The sequence below is a fragment of the Trichoderma virens genome (genome assembly GCF_000170995.1).
Source record: "Trichoderma virens Gv29-8 chromosome Unknown TRIVIscaffold_88, whole genome shotgun sequence".
Lineage (NCBI taxonomy): Eukaryota > Fungi > Ascomycota > Sordariomycetes > Hypocreales > Hypocreaceae > Trichoderma > Trichoderma virens.
This window is the reverse complement of record NW_014013661.1, coordinates 119,438-134,694: the sequence shown is the minus strand read 5'-3', so window position 1 is coordinate 134,694 and position 15,257 is coordinate 119,438. Positions and strand designations below refer to the sequence as shown.

Below are 15,257 nucleotides of genomic sequence, written 5' to 3'. Positions count from 1 at the left end.
TTTGATAAACTCTCTCCTGTGCGAGGATACTCTTATATACGGCGCTCCGGATCTTTGCTCGAATTTCACCTCCCCCGTACTCTCTTTACCCAGGTATGCAGCGTCTAAACCTCATCGTCCGAGTCTCACAGATAGCCGCCACCATGGACCACCCGACGACACTATCGCGGCGAGAGCTGCCAAAGACAACCATGATATACATCATTGTCGGCGTTATTGTCGGCGTAACTTGCACTGCCGGAGTCATTGCTTTCTTGGTGATCAGACATCGCAAAGGCCAAAAGTACAGCCAGCTGAGAAAGAGAAGCTCAGTTGCCACAACGACGCGAGAGTCTTACAGGAAAAGCATCATGTCGACCGTTTCCGAGGTGGACGACGCCCAGAGGCAGGCCATGATTCGGAAATCGCTTGCGACTCGAAGCTCTATGATGACGTTGAATATGGACTCTGGCTCGATTTATACTGCGCCTCATCCGCTGGACCGCACCTCGTCTCATTTCCTATACCGTCCAGTCTCTCACCCGTTAGAAGAAGCCATTACAGAAGCCGAACCCGCTACAGAATCGGCTGTAGAAACCGCTGCAGAAACCATTGCAGAAACCACTGCAGAAACCGAGGAGCCGCTGCCCCCTCCGTCGCGAGATGAGGAATCGTTGATCGGCCTCAAGGCAGATTGGAAGGAATGGGAGGCGAGGCTACACGAGAACCAATCCCTCTCGCTCGACTTTCATCCAGCTGTGGCGCATCCAGCTTTAGGGGATCCAGCTGCAACGCACCCGGCTTTAAGGAATCCAGCTGTACCGCCCTCACGAAAGGATTCTACCGGTTCGAATGGCTCCGCTGGTGAATATCGTCTGGATGCTGGTCCGCCATCTCAAGCACATCTCGGCCTTGCTACATCCGAGCTCGACCGGCGCTCAGAACCCCCCCTTAGCCGGCCACATTCAGTCGTTTCCCTCGAATCTACAAGGTCGCTGCCGATGAGGTACGAGGTTAAACGGGACTCGCGCGCTCCCCATCAACTACACCAGTCGTGGACTCGTTCTTAAAAACAATCGCTATCAAGTCATGGGATGTAACAGAACTTTTCTCTTGGTTTTACACAAATGTCCAAGCCATGGGGTCCTACGGAAAACAAAAAAGCTATTCTCGCCCTGTCCTGCAGAGCGCTCAGTTACCAATCTCGTTGGTGACTTCGACAAATGCTTGCCACTGTCTCCAGGCTTCACCACTTGTGATGGCCCATTTGGCTCTTCGTACACCTTCCTTCCAACGTTGGCCGCCAGGGCCTCGTTCTTTGATGACATTGCCATCATCGCCAAAGCCCATGTCGCTGGTATCTGCCTCACAGATGCCAGATGCTACAAGAAGGGCTGCAGTATTGATCAACACGAATTCGACCACCGGATCATCCAGGGGAAGCTGGTTTTGCAAGATGCGGGCCAGAATCTCGGCATTCTCCTCTGGCTCCTTTCCAGAAGACACGTCTTTTAGGGCGTGGGTGCTGATTCCAAAGTCATTGGGGTGGACTTTGAAATGCTCGACTTCGGTTTCGCCTCCTGGGGATTTCTCTTTTAACATCCAGCAGAGCGAATTGCCTGCACAGCTGATTTCATCCAACTCCTCCTCTCCGCAGACAATCAATGCCTTCTTGCACCCGGCAACCCTCAAGGCTTCGGCAAACGCGGGACCGAGATCCCGTCTTCCGACGCCGATGACTCGAGCTTCTAGCACGTCTTCGACTGGGTTAGCCAACGGGCCCAAGTTGTTGAAAATTGTCCTCCAGGGGAGCTGCTTTCGGATAGGCGCCACGTAGCGCATGCCAGTGTGGAAGACTGGCGCAAAGAGGAAGCTGTAGTTTGTGTTGGAATAGACCTTGACCAGGGTATCGGGCTTGACGGCGCTGATAATGGGCGGCCGAGGCTTCATGCAGTTGACCATGTCAGCACTGCCCGATTTTGACGTGCTGGCCTTGTTGCCGTGCTTGGAGACCAAGAGTAGCGACGAGGCAAGAATAGATGAAGTCGTGCTGACATTGAAGGTGTCGTGGGAGTCACCTCCAGTACCGACAATGTCACACTGCGTTTGAAATAGTTAGAATATTTTTTGTACATAGTACTCATGTATCACAACTAATATTAATTGGAATTGCAAAATCTTACCAGGCCGCCTTTGTATGTGCCCTCTTTTCTTCCCCGCGCCTGGATGACACTCTGGAGCTCCTGGACCGGAATCGGCGCTGCGGCCTTTCGCATGACATAGGCGCAGCGCTCTAAAACATCGGCCTTGAAGTCGAGCTTTGTGAAGTGAAGCGCCATAAGAAGAGACGCTGTCTGAGCCTCAGTCACCTGATTTGTGAAGAAATGAGAGATTGCATCTGCGATCTCATCAGGTGTCACCTCAGTGTCAGTCGGCCAGAGCTTGGTCAACAAAGGCTTGAGATTGACTGGTGGAAGGGCCTCTTGGCCGGCGCCTGCGCTTGAGGCCATTGCGTATCAAGGATTCGATTGGCGGGGGCTGAAGATTGATGAAGATGAAAGGGAAATGAGCTTCAGCACAGGTGATTGGACACTTGATAAACTGAAATAGAATAAAACGAACAAAGAACAAAGAGATGCCGCGATCTGTGCCTATGACTCAGGACCAGAAACTGCCGATTGGTCTGTCTGCTTCTTTCAGCATGGGTCTAGTTAGCATCTTCAAGTTCGTACGGTGTTACATAAGGGCTACCTGCTGAGTCATCGCTGGAAGATTCCCGTCGCCACCTGAATCACCAGGCCGCAAGTTTGTTCCAGCCTGACATACAATACAAGGCCGTCCTCACCCAGCCGCTCATTTTGAACTTTCTCCCAAACAACGTCTTTATTTCCCACTCTCTCGCCGCCAGAAGCTGGACCACGCTCCCTCACGCCGCTCACTGCTCTTCACAGCACGCTCGCAGGAGCAAATCTAGCCGCTTCTTCTGCCGACTAATCGATGCTCTGAGTTTTCTTGTCGATACAACCTCAGACGCCTTCACTGGTTCCGAAAAGTCGGCCGGCAGAGACCATTTGATTACGCATCTCCGTTTCACGTTTTTTTCGCCTGCTCACCCAACAGCACGAGCGCTACAGGGTGTTTTTGGGCCGAAGAGAAGGCTCCCTTTACATAGTTAAAAAGAAAAAGAAAGAAAAAAAGATCGTCGCGCTTTTGTTGCCTTCTTGCCCTTCGGCAGGTCTTCAGCAAGCCGACGGTGTTCGCCGCGTCTAGCGCCCCGAACGAAGAAAAAAAATTATAAAAATTACAAGAGAAAATCCCTAATTAAGGACAAGCAGAAGGAGATATTCTGTCGAGTTGCCGACGAATAAAGTTTCTGCTGTCACGTCGGAGGCTACAGCCAAAGTCTCCCTCCCTCTCAAGCCATCGGGCTCGCGACCGTCAAACTGCATTCACCGCTTTTTGTCCAAGTCCTCAACGATCAACTCTGGATCAGAGGGTCCTCGTTCAAAACAAACTCCCCCGTAAGAATAACAGTAGAGAAGAAGAGGCAGCAACTGCGGCGAAGAAGAAAGGAAGCGAAGAGAGCACGAAAAGTCTTTGACGAGATCAGCAACATCTACCAGCCGAAGCCCTACCAGTCCAAAATGTTTCCACCACCGCTGCCGAGCGGAAATGCAAATGGAACTGCGGCTGCAAATGCAGCTGGGTTTCAAGAAGACCTGAACAATGTGCTCTGCTGTCCCGACTGCAAAGAATACCCCCCGAATCTGATCGAGGAGTTTTCGAGCGGAGACATGGTCTGCCAGAGCTGCGGTGTTGTCGTCGGCACTCGCATCATCGATACTCGGTCTGAGTGGCGTACGTTTGCCAATGACGACCAAGGAGGTGATGATCCAAGCCGTGTTGGTGGACCTCAGGATGAATTTGTCGAAGGCCAGCATCTGGCCACGACTGTCGCCTTTTCCGAATCCAAAGCCCACAAGGCACTGTCCCGCACCCAAAACAACGCCAACGCAGACAAGGCTCAGAAGGGCTTGATGCAGGCGTACAAGGAGATTGTTGCCCTTTGCGAGACTATCAATATGGGAGCGAATGTCTCCAATGCTGCCAAGCACATCTTCAAACTCGTGGACAAGCACAAGTTCATGAAGGGCAAGCCCCAGGAAGCTGTCATTGCCGGGTGCATCTTCATCGCGTGCCGACAAAACAACGTGCCCCGAACTTTCCGAGAAATCTTCAACCTAACTAGTGTTAGTAAGAAGGAGGTTGGCAGAGTCTTTAAGCAGTTACAGAATTTTCTGCAAAAGATTCAAGTCACTGAGGGCGAGGGTGCCACTGGATTGAACACCGTCACCAACTACGAAAACACGTCTGTTGGCGCCGAGGATCTCTGTGGTCGTTATGTGTCCCAGCTGGGCTTCAAGAACCAGCAGAAGATATCCAAGATCTCTCGGGATCTTGCAGAGCAGGCTACCGACATCTCTGCTCTGGCCGGCCGATCACCGCTGTCCGTCGCTGCCGCGTGCATCTACATGGCCTGCCACCTTATGGGGGAGCCACGCCCCTCGGCTCCTATTGCAAAGCAAACTGGTGTGAGCGATGGAACAGTCAAGACGGCTTACAAGTTTCTCTTTGCGTACCGGGATACTCTAATCAAGAAGGAATGGCTTGAGGAGGGCGGCAAGATGGAGAACATCCCGCAAGTCCAGGTGTGAGCAGAGTCTAGAGGTTGGCAATATTCGCGTCTGGGGGCAAACAAAATGATACACGCTTTTTCTTGAGGGGACACACTGCAAATTTGTTTATCTTGCATTGCTTTTTACGGCCGTCGTACAATCGACTTTTTCATACTGTTGCTGGAGGCGACCATAACCGCCTTGGGGCTGAGCAAGTTGAATTGGAGTCTGCTTTTTGCGCTGTCTGACGCTTCACTTAGAGATTTGAGAACAACATGACTTCCTCTTTTACTGGATGGTAGTAAGGGGGCAATATCGGGGTTGAATTTCGGAATGTGCAGGTTCTTTTTGCATCGATCGATCCGGCAGTGGGTTTCTTTAGTTATAGCAACAGGTATCCTAGGTTGTATAGATCTAATAACATCCATCATGATTGGAACAATGTGCGGGAGAAGGTCTATATATCTAGACTCCCTCCCGTCGGCTGCTTGCGTGCATTGTGGACGGAAGAGAACCTTGATGAATGCCGAAGCCGGCATGCATCCAGGCCAGTTTCTCACCATTCCTTTTTGATACTGTATAATGGGTGACGTCATGGAAGCAATATTTTTCTGGAAACAGGAGCCATTGGAAGTTTCAATTTGATGTCTTTGCAGATCCACGTGATGGGTAATTAGTTACATGGTAATACAATACATACATTTATCTCATGTTTAGACAAATCTGGATCGCACGGTGAAGCTGAGACAGTGAAGTGAGCACTCTTTTCGACGACGGATTGAGTTTCTTTGTACAAGTACATGGTAGGGATCGGCAGGTACTATGAGTTCCCAGATGGCGCACCGAGTGTAGATCAATTACTCCGTACCTTGTACTTTGCCGTCATAACTTCGTCGCCATGTGTTTTGGCATGGCAGTTCAGTTGTTTCTGACACACGAGACTTGTGGGGACGAGACATGGTTTGACGTTGGCCGATGGAGGAGGTTACTGTACGCGTCAGCAAAAACCGAGGCCCGATTACTAGGTATTAGTTAGGTACCTGTAAATAGGCGGAGGCACGGAGTTTTCCATGCTGCAAACTCTAAAACTTCATCCGGCCTCTGCTTCTCCTAGTCGACGATATAGCATCGCAATAGGGACTCGACTACTCCGTAAGTACTATACGAGTACAGTAGCATAAACTCACGGAGAAACTATTGCCTGTGCCTCCAAATAGCCCCCCGAGTCAAGACATCCGCCTTGCATCGCCCCCAGACATGTTGCATCACGCCGTCACCAAAAGGGCCGTCCAATAAGCCCCAGCGCCCCACGTGGTGGAAATTCCTTCAGAAGGGCCTGCGACGCTACTGCAACCACCAGACGGGCCTTTACAGTGGATGCTAGTACCTGTGGCTGCTGGTGCTAGTGGCCTTCATCCAGTAACCTGTCGGCTGTCTGTTTGCGTCGAGGTGGCGGCTGCTCTGTAACTGGACTGGTCTCCCGCCCCCTGTACTTCTCGTCGCTAGCCTTTGCCACCAAGACGAGCCCATCACCAGAGATGGTGTCGTGGTGCAATCATTGTTGTCATTCTTCGTATTCCGCGCCGCGAGTTTTGCGACGACGCTGGCCGTATCGGAAAATCCCATCTCGCTCGTTACTGCGGCAAACGCTCGATCGCTACTCATCCGTCCTTTGTCTGGCATTTTTGCCATCGTCAGTCGTTAAGGAAATACTACAGTACTGTACTGTACAGCGTCCCGTTCGGATCCATCTTGTTAGGTACCGATATTGGTATTATTGTTATACGGAGCACGCCCTTGCGCTTGTGTTGAATTTTACGCCCATTTTCTTTTAGCCGTCGCTCAGACCACAACCTCGTTGCGTGACCGGTCCCCAAGCCGCAGTCGGGCATTTTCTCGGCATGAGAATATCAGCTGTTGCTTGTGTCGACTGAGTCGGGATCTAGCGTCGCAAACCTCCTCTCGCTTATCGATTATCTGGGGGGAAAAGGAGGTTTCCTGGGGATTGACCACGATCTCTTTAATTCACATCGCGCCATCATGGCCGATGGTCTAAAACGAACCCCGTCCGACGAGGCCAGCAGCCTTGCCGAGTACCCTCGAAGCTGCGCCGAAGCTGCAATCCCCCCTACCAAGACCTCTGTCGTCCAGCGCGTTCGCAATGCCGCCAATTCGGTCTATCAGAAGGCTGTCGTCGAGCCTATTTTGCAGCGAGGCCAGCTGGCCGCCTCAAAGGATGGCAGGAAGATACCCTTGCGACTCGACAATGACGAGCCCTTGATCGATACCCGGCGCGGGCAGGCGTACATCTCCAACAGCATTCGCACTTCCCGCTATACACTGTGGAATTTCGTTCCCAAGCAGCTCTTCTTCCAGTTTACCCGTGTCGGCAACTTCTATTTCCTATGTGTTGGAATTCCTCAAATGGTATGTGCTGCTTGTTACCCTGCTTCTTCCGTTTCCGTACCTAATTAGTTGGCTGCAGATTCCTGGCCTCTCAACGACCGGTTCCTATACGACGATTCTTCCCCTTCTCTTCTTCGTGTGCTTGACCATGTTTAAGGAAGGCTACGACGACTATCGAAGACACCGGCTGGACAAGGTTGAAAACGCAAACTTTGCAACGGTACTCGGCAAGGAGGACAAGTACACTGGAAAGACTAGGCCAGACCACTTTTTGGATCGATTTAACCCTTTCCATACGAAAACGACCATTGAGCCTCCAGCTGTTCCCGCTGAAGAGTTTCAAGATGTCCGATGGGTACCGACGAGATGGGCCGATATCAAAGTTGGAGACGTCATCCGACTTTCGCGCGACGAACCTGTGCCTGCCGATATTGCGCTTCTCTACAGCGATGGCGAAAACAATTTGGCCTATGTTGATACTATGGCGCTTGATGGCGAGACGAACCTCAAGAGCAAACAAGTCTGCCATGCTCTCGAAGGATGTGACACCATTGAAGGCATTGCCAAGTGTGCCGCCGAGTTCGTCGCCGAGGACCCAAACCCGGATCTGTTCAACTTCAACGGAAAAGTAACCGTCAACGAAAAAGCGGTACCCTTAACTCTCAGCGAAATAGTGTATCGTGGCAGCGTTCTTCGAAACACAACCTGTGCCATCGGAATTGTGCTCAACACTGGAGAGGAGTGTAAGCTACGCATGAACTCAAACAGGCACCCAAAGGCGAAGAAGCCTGCTCTGGAGAGGGTAGTGAACCGAATTGTCATCACACTCGCATTTTACGTCGTCATTCTTTCTGTTGGAGTATCAATGGGCTATATTCGCTGGCAAAAGAGCACCGAGCGACATTCCTGGTACTTGAAGGATGCTAGCGTCCCTTTCCACGAGATTATCATTGCGTTTATTATCATGTTCAACAACGTTATTCCTCTATCTCTTTATGTAAGTCTGGAAATCGTCAAGATTGGACAATTGCTTCTTTTGAATTCGGATATCGACATGTATGATGAGGAATCGGATACACCAGCACGATGCAACACAAACACTATCCTCGAAAATCTTGGTCAGGTCGGATACATCTTCTCGGACAAAACAGGCACGCTCACAGACAACGTCATGAAGTTTCGCAAAATCAGCGTTGCCGGTACCGTTTGGCTTCATGAGATGGATTTGGAACCGCAACCACAGACGGATGGATCTGATAGTGCTTCGTCAATTGTTAAAGAGGTTGAATTCCCAAGCAGGGCCCCTTCAGTCTATCGAAGGGACCGTCTCTCTGTTGTAATCCACGAGGACGGCCCTGAGGCTATGGACACACCAATGTCTCCAAGACCGTCAATGGGAGGAAGACGATCTTCATCTCAGTGGCGATCAACGGGCCGCCCTGACCATATCCAGCCTGATGTCAACACCTCAGACTTGCTTGAATACATGAAATCGCGGCCGCATTCAGCTTTTACCAGGAAAACAAAGGAGTATCTGCTTGCCATGGCGCTATGCCACTCATGTTTGCCGGAGAATAAAGATGGAAAGATGGACTTTCAGGCCTCCTCCCCGGATGAACTCGCCTTGGTGAGGGCTGCACAGGAAATGGGATATTTTGTGGTTCAACGAAATTCGAAGCAAATAACGCTTCAAGTGACTCAGACCGATGGGACTGTTGAGCGCTTGAAGTATGACATTCTGGACATTATCGAATTTAGCAGTGCCCGGAAGAGGATGTCCATTGTCGTCCGATATCCCGATGGCCGCATCTCAGTAATTTGCAAAGGCGCCGACTCGGCCATCTTGCCTCGCCTGAGGCTGTCCTCGCTTGCCATGCAAAAGGCAACCGAGGTTCGCCAGAGCGCTGATCTTGAACATGAAAGATTCCGTCGCAGCGAGCAGCTCGAACCCCGAAACAGCTTTGGTGGAAGACCCAGTCTGAGTGTTCGCCGCAATCCTGCCATTACTAGGGATCGAAGCGTAAACCGGCCGTCAATGAACCGAAGCAGGTCTTTCGAGCTCAATAAGCTGACTCGTCGGTCCGAGGATCGCCCACGCCCATCCATCAATGTCAATACACGTGGAGCATCATTTGATATCGCAAATCGCCATCTTCTCAGCCCCATGTCGCCTCATGCACCGCCGCCACTGGATCCTCGCCTCGCCTTTTTGGAAGATTCCGGGATTTTTGACGAATCCGAAGTGTTTACTAAGTGTTTCAAGCACCTTGATGATTTCGCAACTGAGGGTCTTCGAACTCTTCTCTTCGCCCAGAAATTCGTATCAGAACAAGAGTACAGGTCTTGGAAGAAGCTTTACGACGACGCCACTACCAGTCTTACCAATCGGCAGGAGAAAATCGAAGCTGCAGGCGAGATGATTGAACAAGCATTTGAGCTCGTTGGTGGCAGTGCGATCGAGGACAAGCTGCAAAAGGGCGTGCCAGAAACCATTGACAGGCTGAGACGGGCCAACATCAAGATCTGGATGTTGACAGGAGACAAGCGAGAAACGGCCATCAATATTGCCCATTCCGCCCGTATTTGCCGCCCCGGTTCCGATCTGTACATCCTGGATGTCGCAAAGGGATCTCTCGAGACGCAGCTCTCAGCCATGGCTGAAGATTTACACGCCGGTTCAGTCCACAGTGTTGTCGTCATAGATGGTCAAACCTTGGCGGTTGTTGAAAAATCGGAAGCCCTGTCGATGCAGTTCTTTGCCATTATGCTTCTCGTGGATTCCGTCATTTGCTGCCGCGCATCCCCAGCCCAAAAGGCGCTTCTGGTTCAAACTGTCCGAGGCAAACTCAAGTCGTACAGGGGCAAGAATCGTCGGGGTCTGACTCTGGCAATTGGAGACGGCGCAAACGATCTGGCCATGATCCAGGCCAGTCACGTCGGCATTGGCATTTCAGGAAAGGAGGGACTTCAGGCCGCCCGAGTGGCAGATTACGCCATTGCACAGTTTCGTTTCTTGCAGCGGCTGCTCCTCGTCCACGGAAGATGGAACTACGTCCGTACTGCCAAGTTTATCGTCTGCACGTTTTGGAAAGAAATGTTCTTTTACCTCCCTGCGGCGCAATATCAGCGATACAATGGCTATACTGGTACTTCGCTCTACCAGTCAGCCAGTTTGACCGTCTTCAATACGCTGTTTACCAGCTTGTGCACCATTTGCATGGGTATTTGGGAACAGGATCTCAGCGCAGAAACCCTGCTGGCTATACCTGAGCTCTACATCTACGGCCAGCGCAACATGGGTCTCAACTTTTGGAAGTACATGCGATGGATGGTGCTCGCTGCCATTGAGGGTGTGATTACTTGGAACGGCATCTGGGCTGGCTATGGATGGGTGTCGCCCGCTCCCAAAGATGAAAACTTGTATGCCATTGGATCTTTGGTGTTTACAGTTGGTGTCTTGTGGATCAACTGGAAGTTATTGTAAGTAATCCCTTCTCTTCACTTGCTACCCCCCCTTATCGCTCGCTACCAGCGTCACCAAAAAGAAACATTGCTAACAATCAAACAGCATCTTTGAAACTCACTACAAGTCAGCCGTAGTCATGGCCTGCTTCTTCATCACCACCGCCGGCTGGTTCGCATGGCTCGCCTTCCTAGACGGCGTCTACGGAGCCACCCCGTCCGGCGTTTACGACATCCGGCACACCTTCACCAAGCTCTGGGGCGCCGACGCCGTGTGGTGGTCCACCGTCTTCATCGTGCTCGCCTTCATGGGCATGATTGAACTGCTTTTCAAGGCCGCCAAGCGCGGCATGCTGGTCGCCGGCCTGTGGCACTGGCCTCCATGGCAGAAGAAGCGGCTCGGCGGCAATGCCGAGGAGTGGGACCTTGAGCTGTGGCAGGAAATGGAGCAGGATCCTACCGTGAAGAGGAAGCTTGCGAAGATGGCAAGGGATCGCGATGATCTAGATGCAGGCGAAGAGGAGGAGGAGGAGGAGGAGGACATTTTTGACCAAATCGAGATTGACATCTCCAGGAGACAGTGAGGGAGGCGTCGGGGAGACGGAGGTGAGATTTCGTTGCAGTGATTTGGGGCGTTTATCACCGGTTTTTTTGAGCATTTCATTGGGTTGGGGGGAGAAGATTTCATTTGTCCTGGTCGCTCATTCTCATTGATTTTTACGCTCCTTTATGATACACAGCATGATACCCAGAAGAAGTAGAGTTGGAAACGAGGGGGACGATACCAGCAAATAAGGCATCATAATAGACACTAGTGCATAGACGCATATTAAGAATTCTTATCTCTCATATATACAGCTGTTTTAATCGTAACTGCCTCTGTTTATTCCAAGGGGGAAGTAACTCTCGTCTCTCGTCATGCTACTCTAAAAGCTCTATGGCGTATCGTTCTATGCAAAATGCAAAATGCAAAATTGGCTGAAAGGGGAAAAGAAGTAAAAAGAAAAACCAAGATCTATAAAAAAAATCATACCCTGTTACGTTCAGAGTCAGCAGCTTCCTCCCTCTTTTCGCTCCCCCTGTCACCATTATTACGAATAACACCTTCGCTCTGCTTCTTCAACGCCGCAGGCTCCGCCTTGCCCACAATTTCCAGCGTCGGAAAGGCTATCAAGACGACGACCAAAGACGCAATTCCCAAGGCAAAATTCATCCAAGAAGCTGCACGCAGACCTTTCAGAGATGCTGGGTCCCACGCCTTTATGTTTCCGACGTCCTTGACGGGGAGGCCACGGGCGTTGGCCATGACAGCGGTTTGAGTTGCCGTGCTGATTGCGAGGCCGATGGATCGACCGAATTGTCCAACGGCGTTGATGAGCGCACCACCAACGGCTTGATCTTCTCTGGGGAGAGCACGGGACGTGAAGAGAGTAAGGCATGGCCACGTAGTGTCTGCGCCAACGACGGAGAGGACCATAGCAGGAAGACCCCAGGCAAAGTACGTAGTCGTCGGGGAAATGGGCACAGCATACAGGAGACATGCGACTGAGACGGCCAGATTGCCTGTTATGAGGATGAAGACGGTGGGAACCCGATCGAGGAGCTGAGAGACGATTATGGCAACGAGTGCGCCGCCCACACCCGTTGGGATAAACCGCAGCATGGTTTGTAGGGGAGATAGGCCCTGGTATTCTTGAAAGTAGTAGGTGGCGTAGATGAGATAATTGTTGAAGGAAGCGAAAAAGACGCCCATGATGATCATGACAGCACTGAATTGGAAATTGCGGAAGATGGAAACTTTGATGAGTGGCGGCGTCAGAGACGAGGTTGGTGGCAAAGGGCGGCGTGAGTTTGACGGCGATGAAACGGCGTTTCCTTCTTCGAGAACACCGGCATCCGATTCTTCTTGTTTAGCAGACGTTAATCTGCGTTCCAAGTACCATTGCCAGACAACAAAGGCAGCGATGATCAGTATGGAAAGGACGATGAGGACGGGGACCCAGGGGGTGTTCCACCCGACAACATTGCCCTCGGTAAGAGCAAACGTGAGAGCAAGAAGGCCGATAGTGATGAGAGTAGCACCGATCCAGTCAATCGAAGGCGGGCCTTTTCTGCTGGCGCTGGACGCTGACGGCGGAGGAGCAGGAATGAAGAGAATGCCGCAGATGGAAACGATGGCGCCCATGATGGCGAGGACCCCGAAAACCCATTTCCAGTCAGCATATTGGGCGATGAAGCCAGACAGGATGTTTCCAAAGACACTTCCAAGAGGGGCACCGGCGCCTGAGAGACGGTTGGATAAGATCAGTACAGCTCATACAAGTATGGTTTAAGGAGGTAATCGTAGTCATACCATATGCAACAAAGGCATAGTTTTTTGCTCTGCCTGGAGGAAACGTGACACCCAAGATGCCAATCGCAGTGGGTACATTCGCAGCAGATCCCTAAAATTGCCGTAGATGGTAAGCAGTGCTCAAAGTCCAAGACGGAATATAAGAAAACCTACCAAGCCGTGAAGACCTCTAAATAAGTTGAAGCCAATCTCATTGGGGACAAAGGGATTCGCCGCCATGACCGCCGTCACCCAGATGGAACCCCATATGAAGATGAGACGTTTGCCATACAAATCAGCGACGCGGCCCCAGAACAGCAAGAAGCAGCCAAAGGCAAGGGAGTAGGAGGACACGATCCATTGCTGTCGACTTTCGGGGATGGAGAGACGGCGGCCGATGGTGGGGAGGATGATGACGACGCTCTGGAGGGAGAGGGTCTGTAATTTGGTCAGCGATTGATGCCCAGTATAGGCCGTGGAGTTGAGGCCATGTCATGTATTAGGTTTGCACTCACATTGAGAAACGCAGCGCCAGTGACCGTGGCCACCAGAGCAATGCACCTTGCCCGCGATAGAGTCAAGACGTGTTGATCAGCATCATCCTTCAATTCACTTCCACCGCTCCCATCTCCATCACCATCTCCATCTCCATCCTCATCATGACCGTCTTCTCCTTCTCCTGCCCTTTCTCTCCCCAAACTCGATGACGCACGCCGACTCGTCACAACCACCGCCTGCTTTCCATCCTCACCGTCGCCGTCGCCATCGCCATCACCGCCTCTTGTTCGGATTGTAATTGAAGATGAAGTCTTCACTTCTCCATCCTCGTCCTTTCCCACCCCCGCCTCCACCCCCAATTCTTTGGCAAGAGCCGTCATGTGCCACCCGAGGACCTGAATCGTTCCTGCCGACGGCACGGGAGCGGAACCGGAGCCCCCCCCCCTAAAAAGATTTTGAGATCCGGGACACCGCTTTGGGTAATAAATAATTTGGTATTACCCCCGATGCGGCTGTCAATTGATTTAAAAGAAAATAGATGATTGAATCTCAATTAAGAAAAAAGCAAATCCAGCACTTGTGGTTTTTTTACGGCTTCGTGATAAGTCCGTCAGCGTACGTAGGGGAGAGAGGAGAAAGAAAAAAAAAATCTCGGCAAGATCGAATCCAATGGCCCCCCATACGAAGAATCCCAAGCGTATTGCGTGCTGCACCAAAAAACTAGAATTCCCAAAAAAGGAACAAATTCCCCAGACGGCAGATAAGAAAAGAGAAGGGGAGAAATGGGGAGAAAGGGCACCGCTGATATATCAATCGTGCATCATATGACGTCCCAAGGATCAAGAAGAAAAATAGAGAAACCTTGTCACTACAACCCATCTGCATACGTGAATAAGAAAATCCCCAGTCTCCGGACCAGCCAAGCGCGGCGATGTCCCGTATCGCCTTATTACAGTAATCAATCCATCTCCTCTCCACAAAGCCAAGCCAAGCCAAAAGGAAAGGCCCGCAATCCCATCGCCCCCCCGGTTCCGGCCATCCCCCGTGGGAATTACGGCAAATAGGACATTATACTCGTAGATACGCCGGGTTTCGAGCTTCCCGACTTTTCATGCCGGTAAGATAATACCATACAAGAGTGCGCTAAACAAGCCTTGTTGCTCCCCCTCTTGTACTCGTAAGTTTGGCTGATGGAATCGGCAGATGGTCCGTCTCCTACTTGACCGGTATTAGTATTACCAGGTTAGTAAGCTGTTGGGCGCAATGAGTGAAGCTCTGGTGTTGCGTCAGCCAGATATCCCACAGTTCGGGTAAAGACACTGCCGGCCTCGGTGTCAGTGTCGATGATCAACTCCAACAACTTACACAAACCTCCCTCTCTGCATCAACATGCTTTTCTATCCGTCGGCTCTCCCCAGGGCGAAGCTAGCAGCTAGCAGTGCAACTCGGCTTCCAACTGTTCTCAATTTGTGCTGATTCTTACAAAGTCATCGGGCCTTCATACGCGCGCAACCACTCACACTGCATCACTCCATCCACCTCGGCCGTACTCTATTGCCCGTCTCCATACGAAATCGCGGATTGTCGCTCACCTTCTGGCTTCTATCTCACCCGGTACTTGTTCACGTCACAGCCCATCAACGACAAAATAAAAACAAAATACAACACTTGGCTGGATGTCATTGGAACAAATTCAAAACATATTCTTCTTCGTGCACTCATCAAACGTTTGCATTTTTTTGTTGACTGCCTATTCGCCGTGTCCACTTAAGCATCTCAATCCCCCCCATGGTGATTTGCTTCTTCAATGACCTGCCCTATCCGTAAAACCACCGCCGACTTAATATACCCAGGCGGGAAAGAAAAAAAAGGCCCTCCCAAAAAAGTGAATGAGACCCATGCGT

The 15,257-nt window shown here is 51.2% G+C and overlaps 5 protein-coding genes across 5 annotated transcripts; 3 read left to right on the top strand and 2 right to left on the bottom strand.

The window, feature by feature from the left end:
- Positions 1 to 143: 143 nt before the first annotated feature.
- Positions 144 to 1,049, top strand: TRIVIDRAFT_66355 (uncharacterized protein; the record flags this gene model as incomplete). Its single annotated transcript, XM_014096165.1, has 1 exon — positions 144 to 1,049. One exon carries the CDS (start codon positions 144 to 146, stop codon positions 1,047 to 1,049), a length of 906 nt encoding a protein of 301 aa, XP_013951640.1.
- Positions 1,050 to 1,077: 28 nt separating this feature from the next.
- TRIVIDRAFT_111487 (uncharacterized protein) lies at positions 1,078 to 2,650 on the bottom strand (the record flags this gene model as incomplete). The annotated part of the gene is made up of 2 exons (XM_014096164.1): positions 1,078 to 2,079; positions 2,163 to 2,650. 2 exons carry the CDS (start codon positions 2,487 to 2,489, stop codon positions 1,171 to 1,173), a joined length of 1,236 nt encoding a protein of 411 aa, XP_013951639.1.
- Positions 2,651 to 3,317: 667 nt separating this feature from the next.
- Positions 3,318 to 5,089, top strand: TRIVIDRAFT_182873 (uncharacterized protein; the record flags this gene model as incomplete). Its single annotated transcript, XM_014096163.1, has 1 exon — positions 3,318 to 5,089. One exon carries the CDS (start codon positions 3,624 to 3,626, stop codon positions 4,692 to 4,694), a length of 1,071 nt encoding a protein of 356 aa, XP_013951638.1.
- A 1,606-nt stretch (positions 5,090 to 6,695) lies between these two features.
- TRIVIDRAFT_57317 (uncharacterized protein) lies at positions 6,696 to 11,107 on the top strand (the record flags this gene model as incomplete). Its single annotated transcript, XM_014096162.1, has 3 exons — positions 6,696 to 7,082; positions 7,141 to 10,509; positions 10,778 to 11,107. The coding sequence occupies 3 exons, from the start codon at positions 6,696 to 6,698 to the stop codon at positions 11,105 to 11,107; spliced, it is 4,086 nt and encodes a 1,361-aa protein (XP_013951637.1).
- A 281-nt stretch (positions 11,108 to 11,388) lies between these two features.
- Positions 11,389 to 13,733, bottom strand: TRIVIDRAFT_75898 (uncharacterized protein; the record flags this gene model as incomplete). Its single annotated transcript, XM_014096161.1, has 5 exons — positions 11,389 to 12,320; positions 12,414 to 12,806; positions 12,877 to 12,967; positions 13,030 to 13,293; positions 13,371 to 13,733. The coding sequence occupies 5 exons, from the start codon at positions 13,731 to 13,733 to the stop codon at positions 11,551 to 11,553; spliced, it is 1,881 nt and encodes a 626-aa protein (XP_013951636.1).
- Positions 13,734 to 15,257: the final 1,524 nt, after the last annotated feature.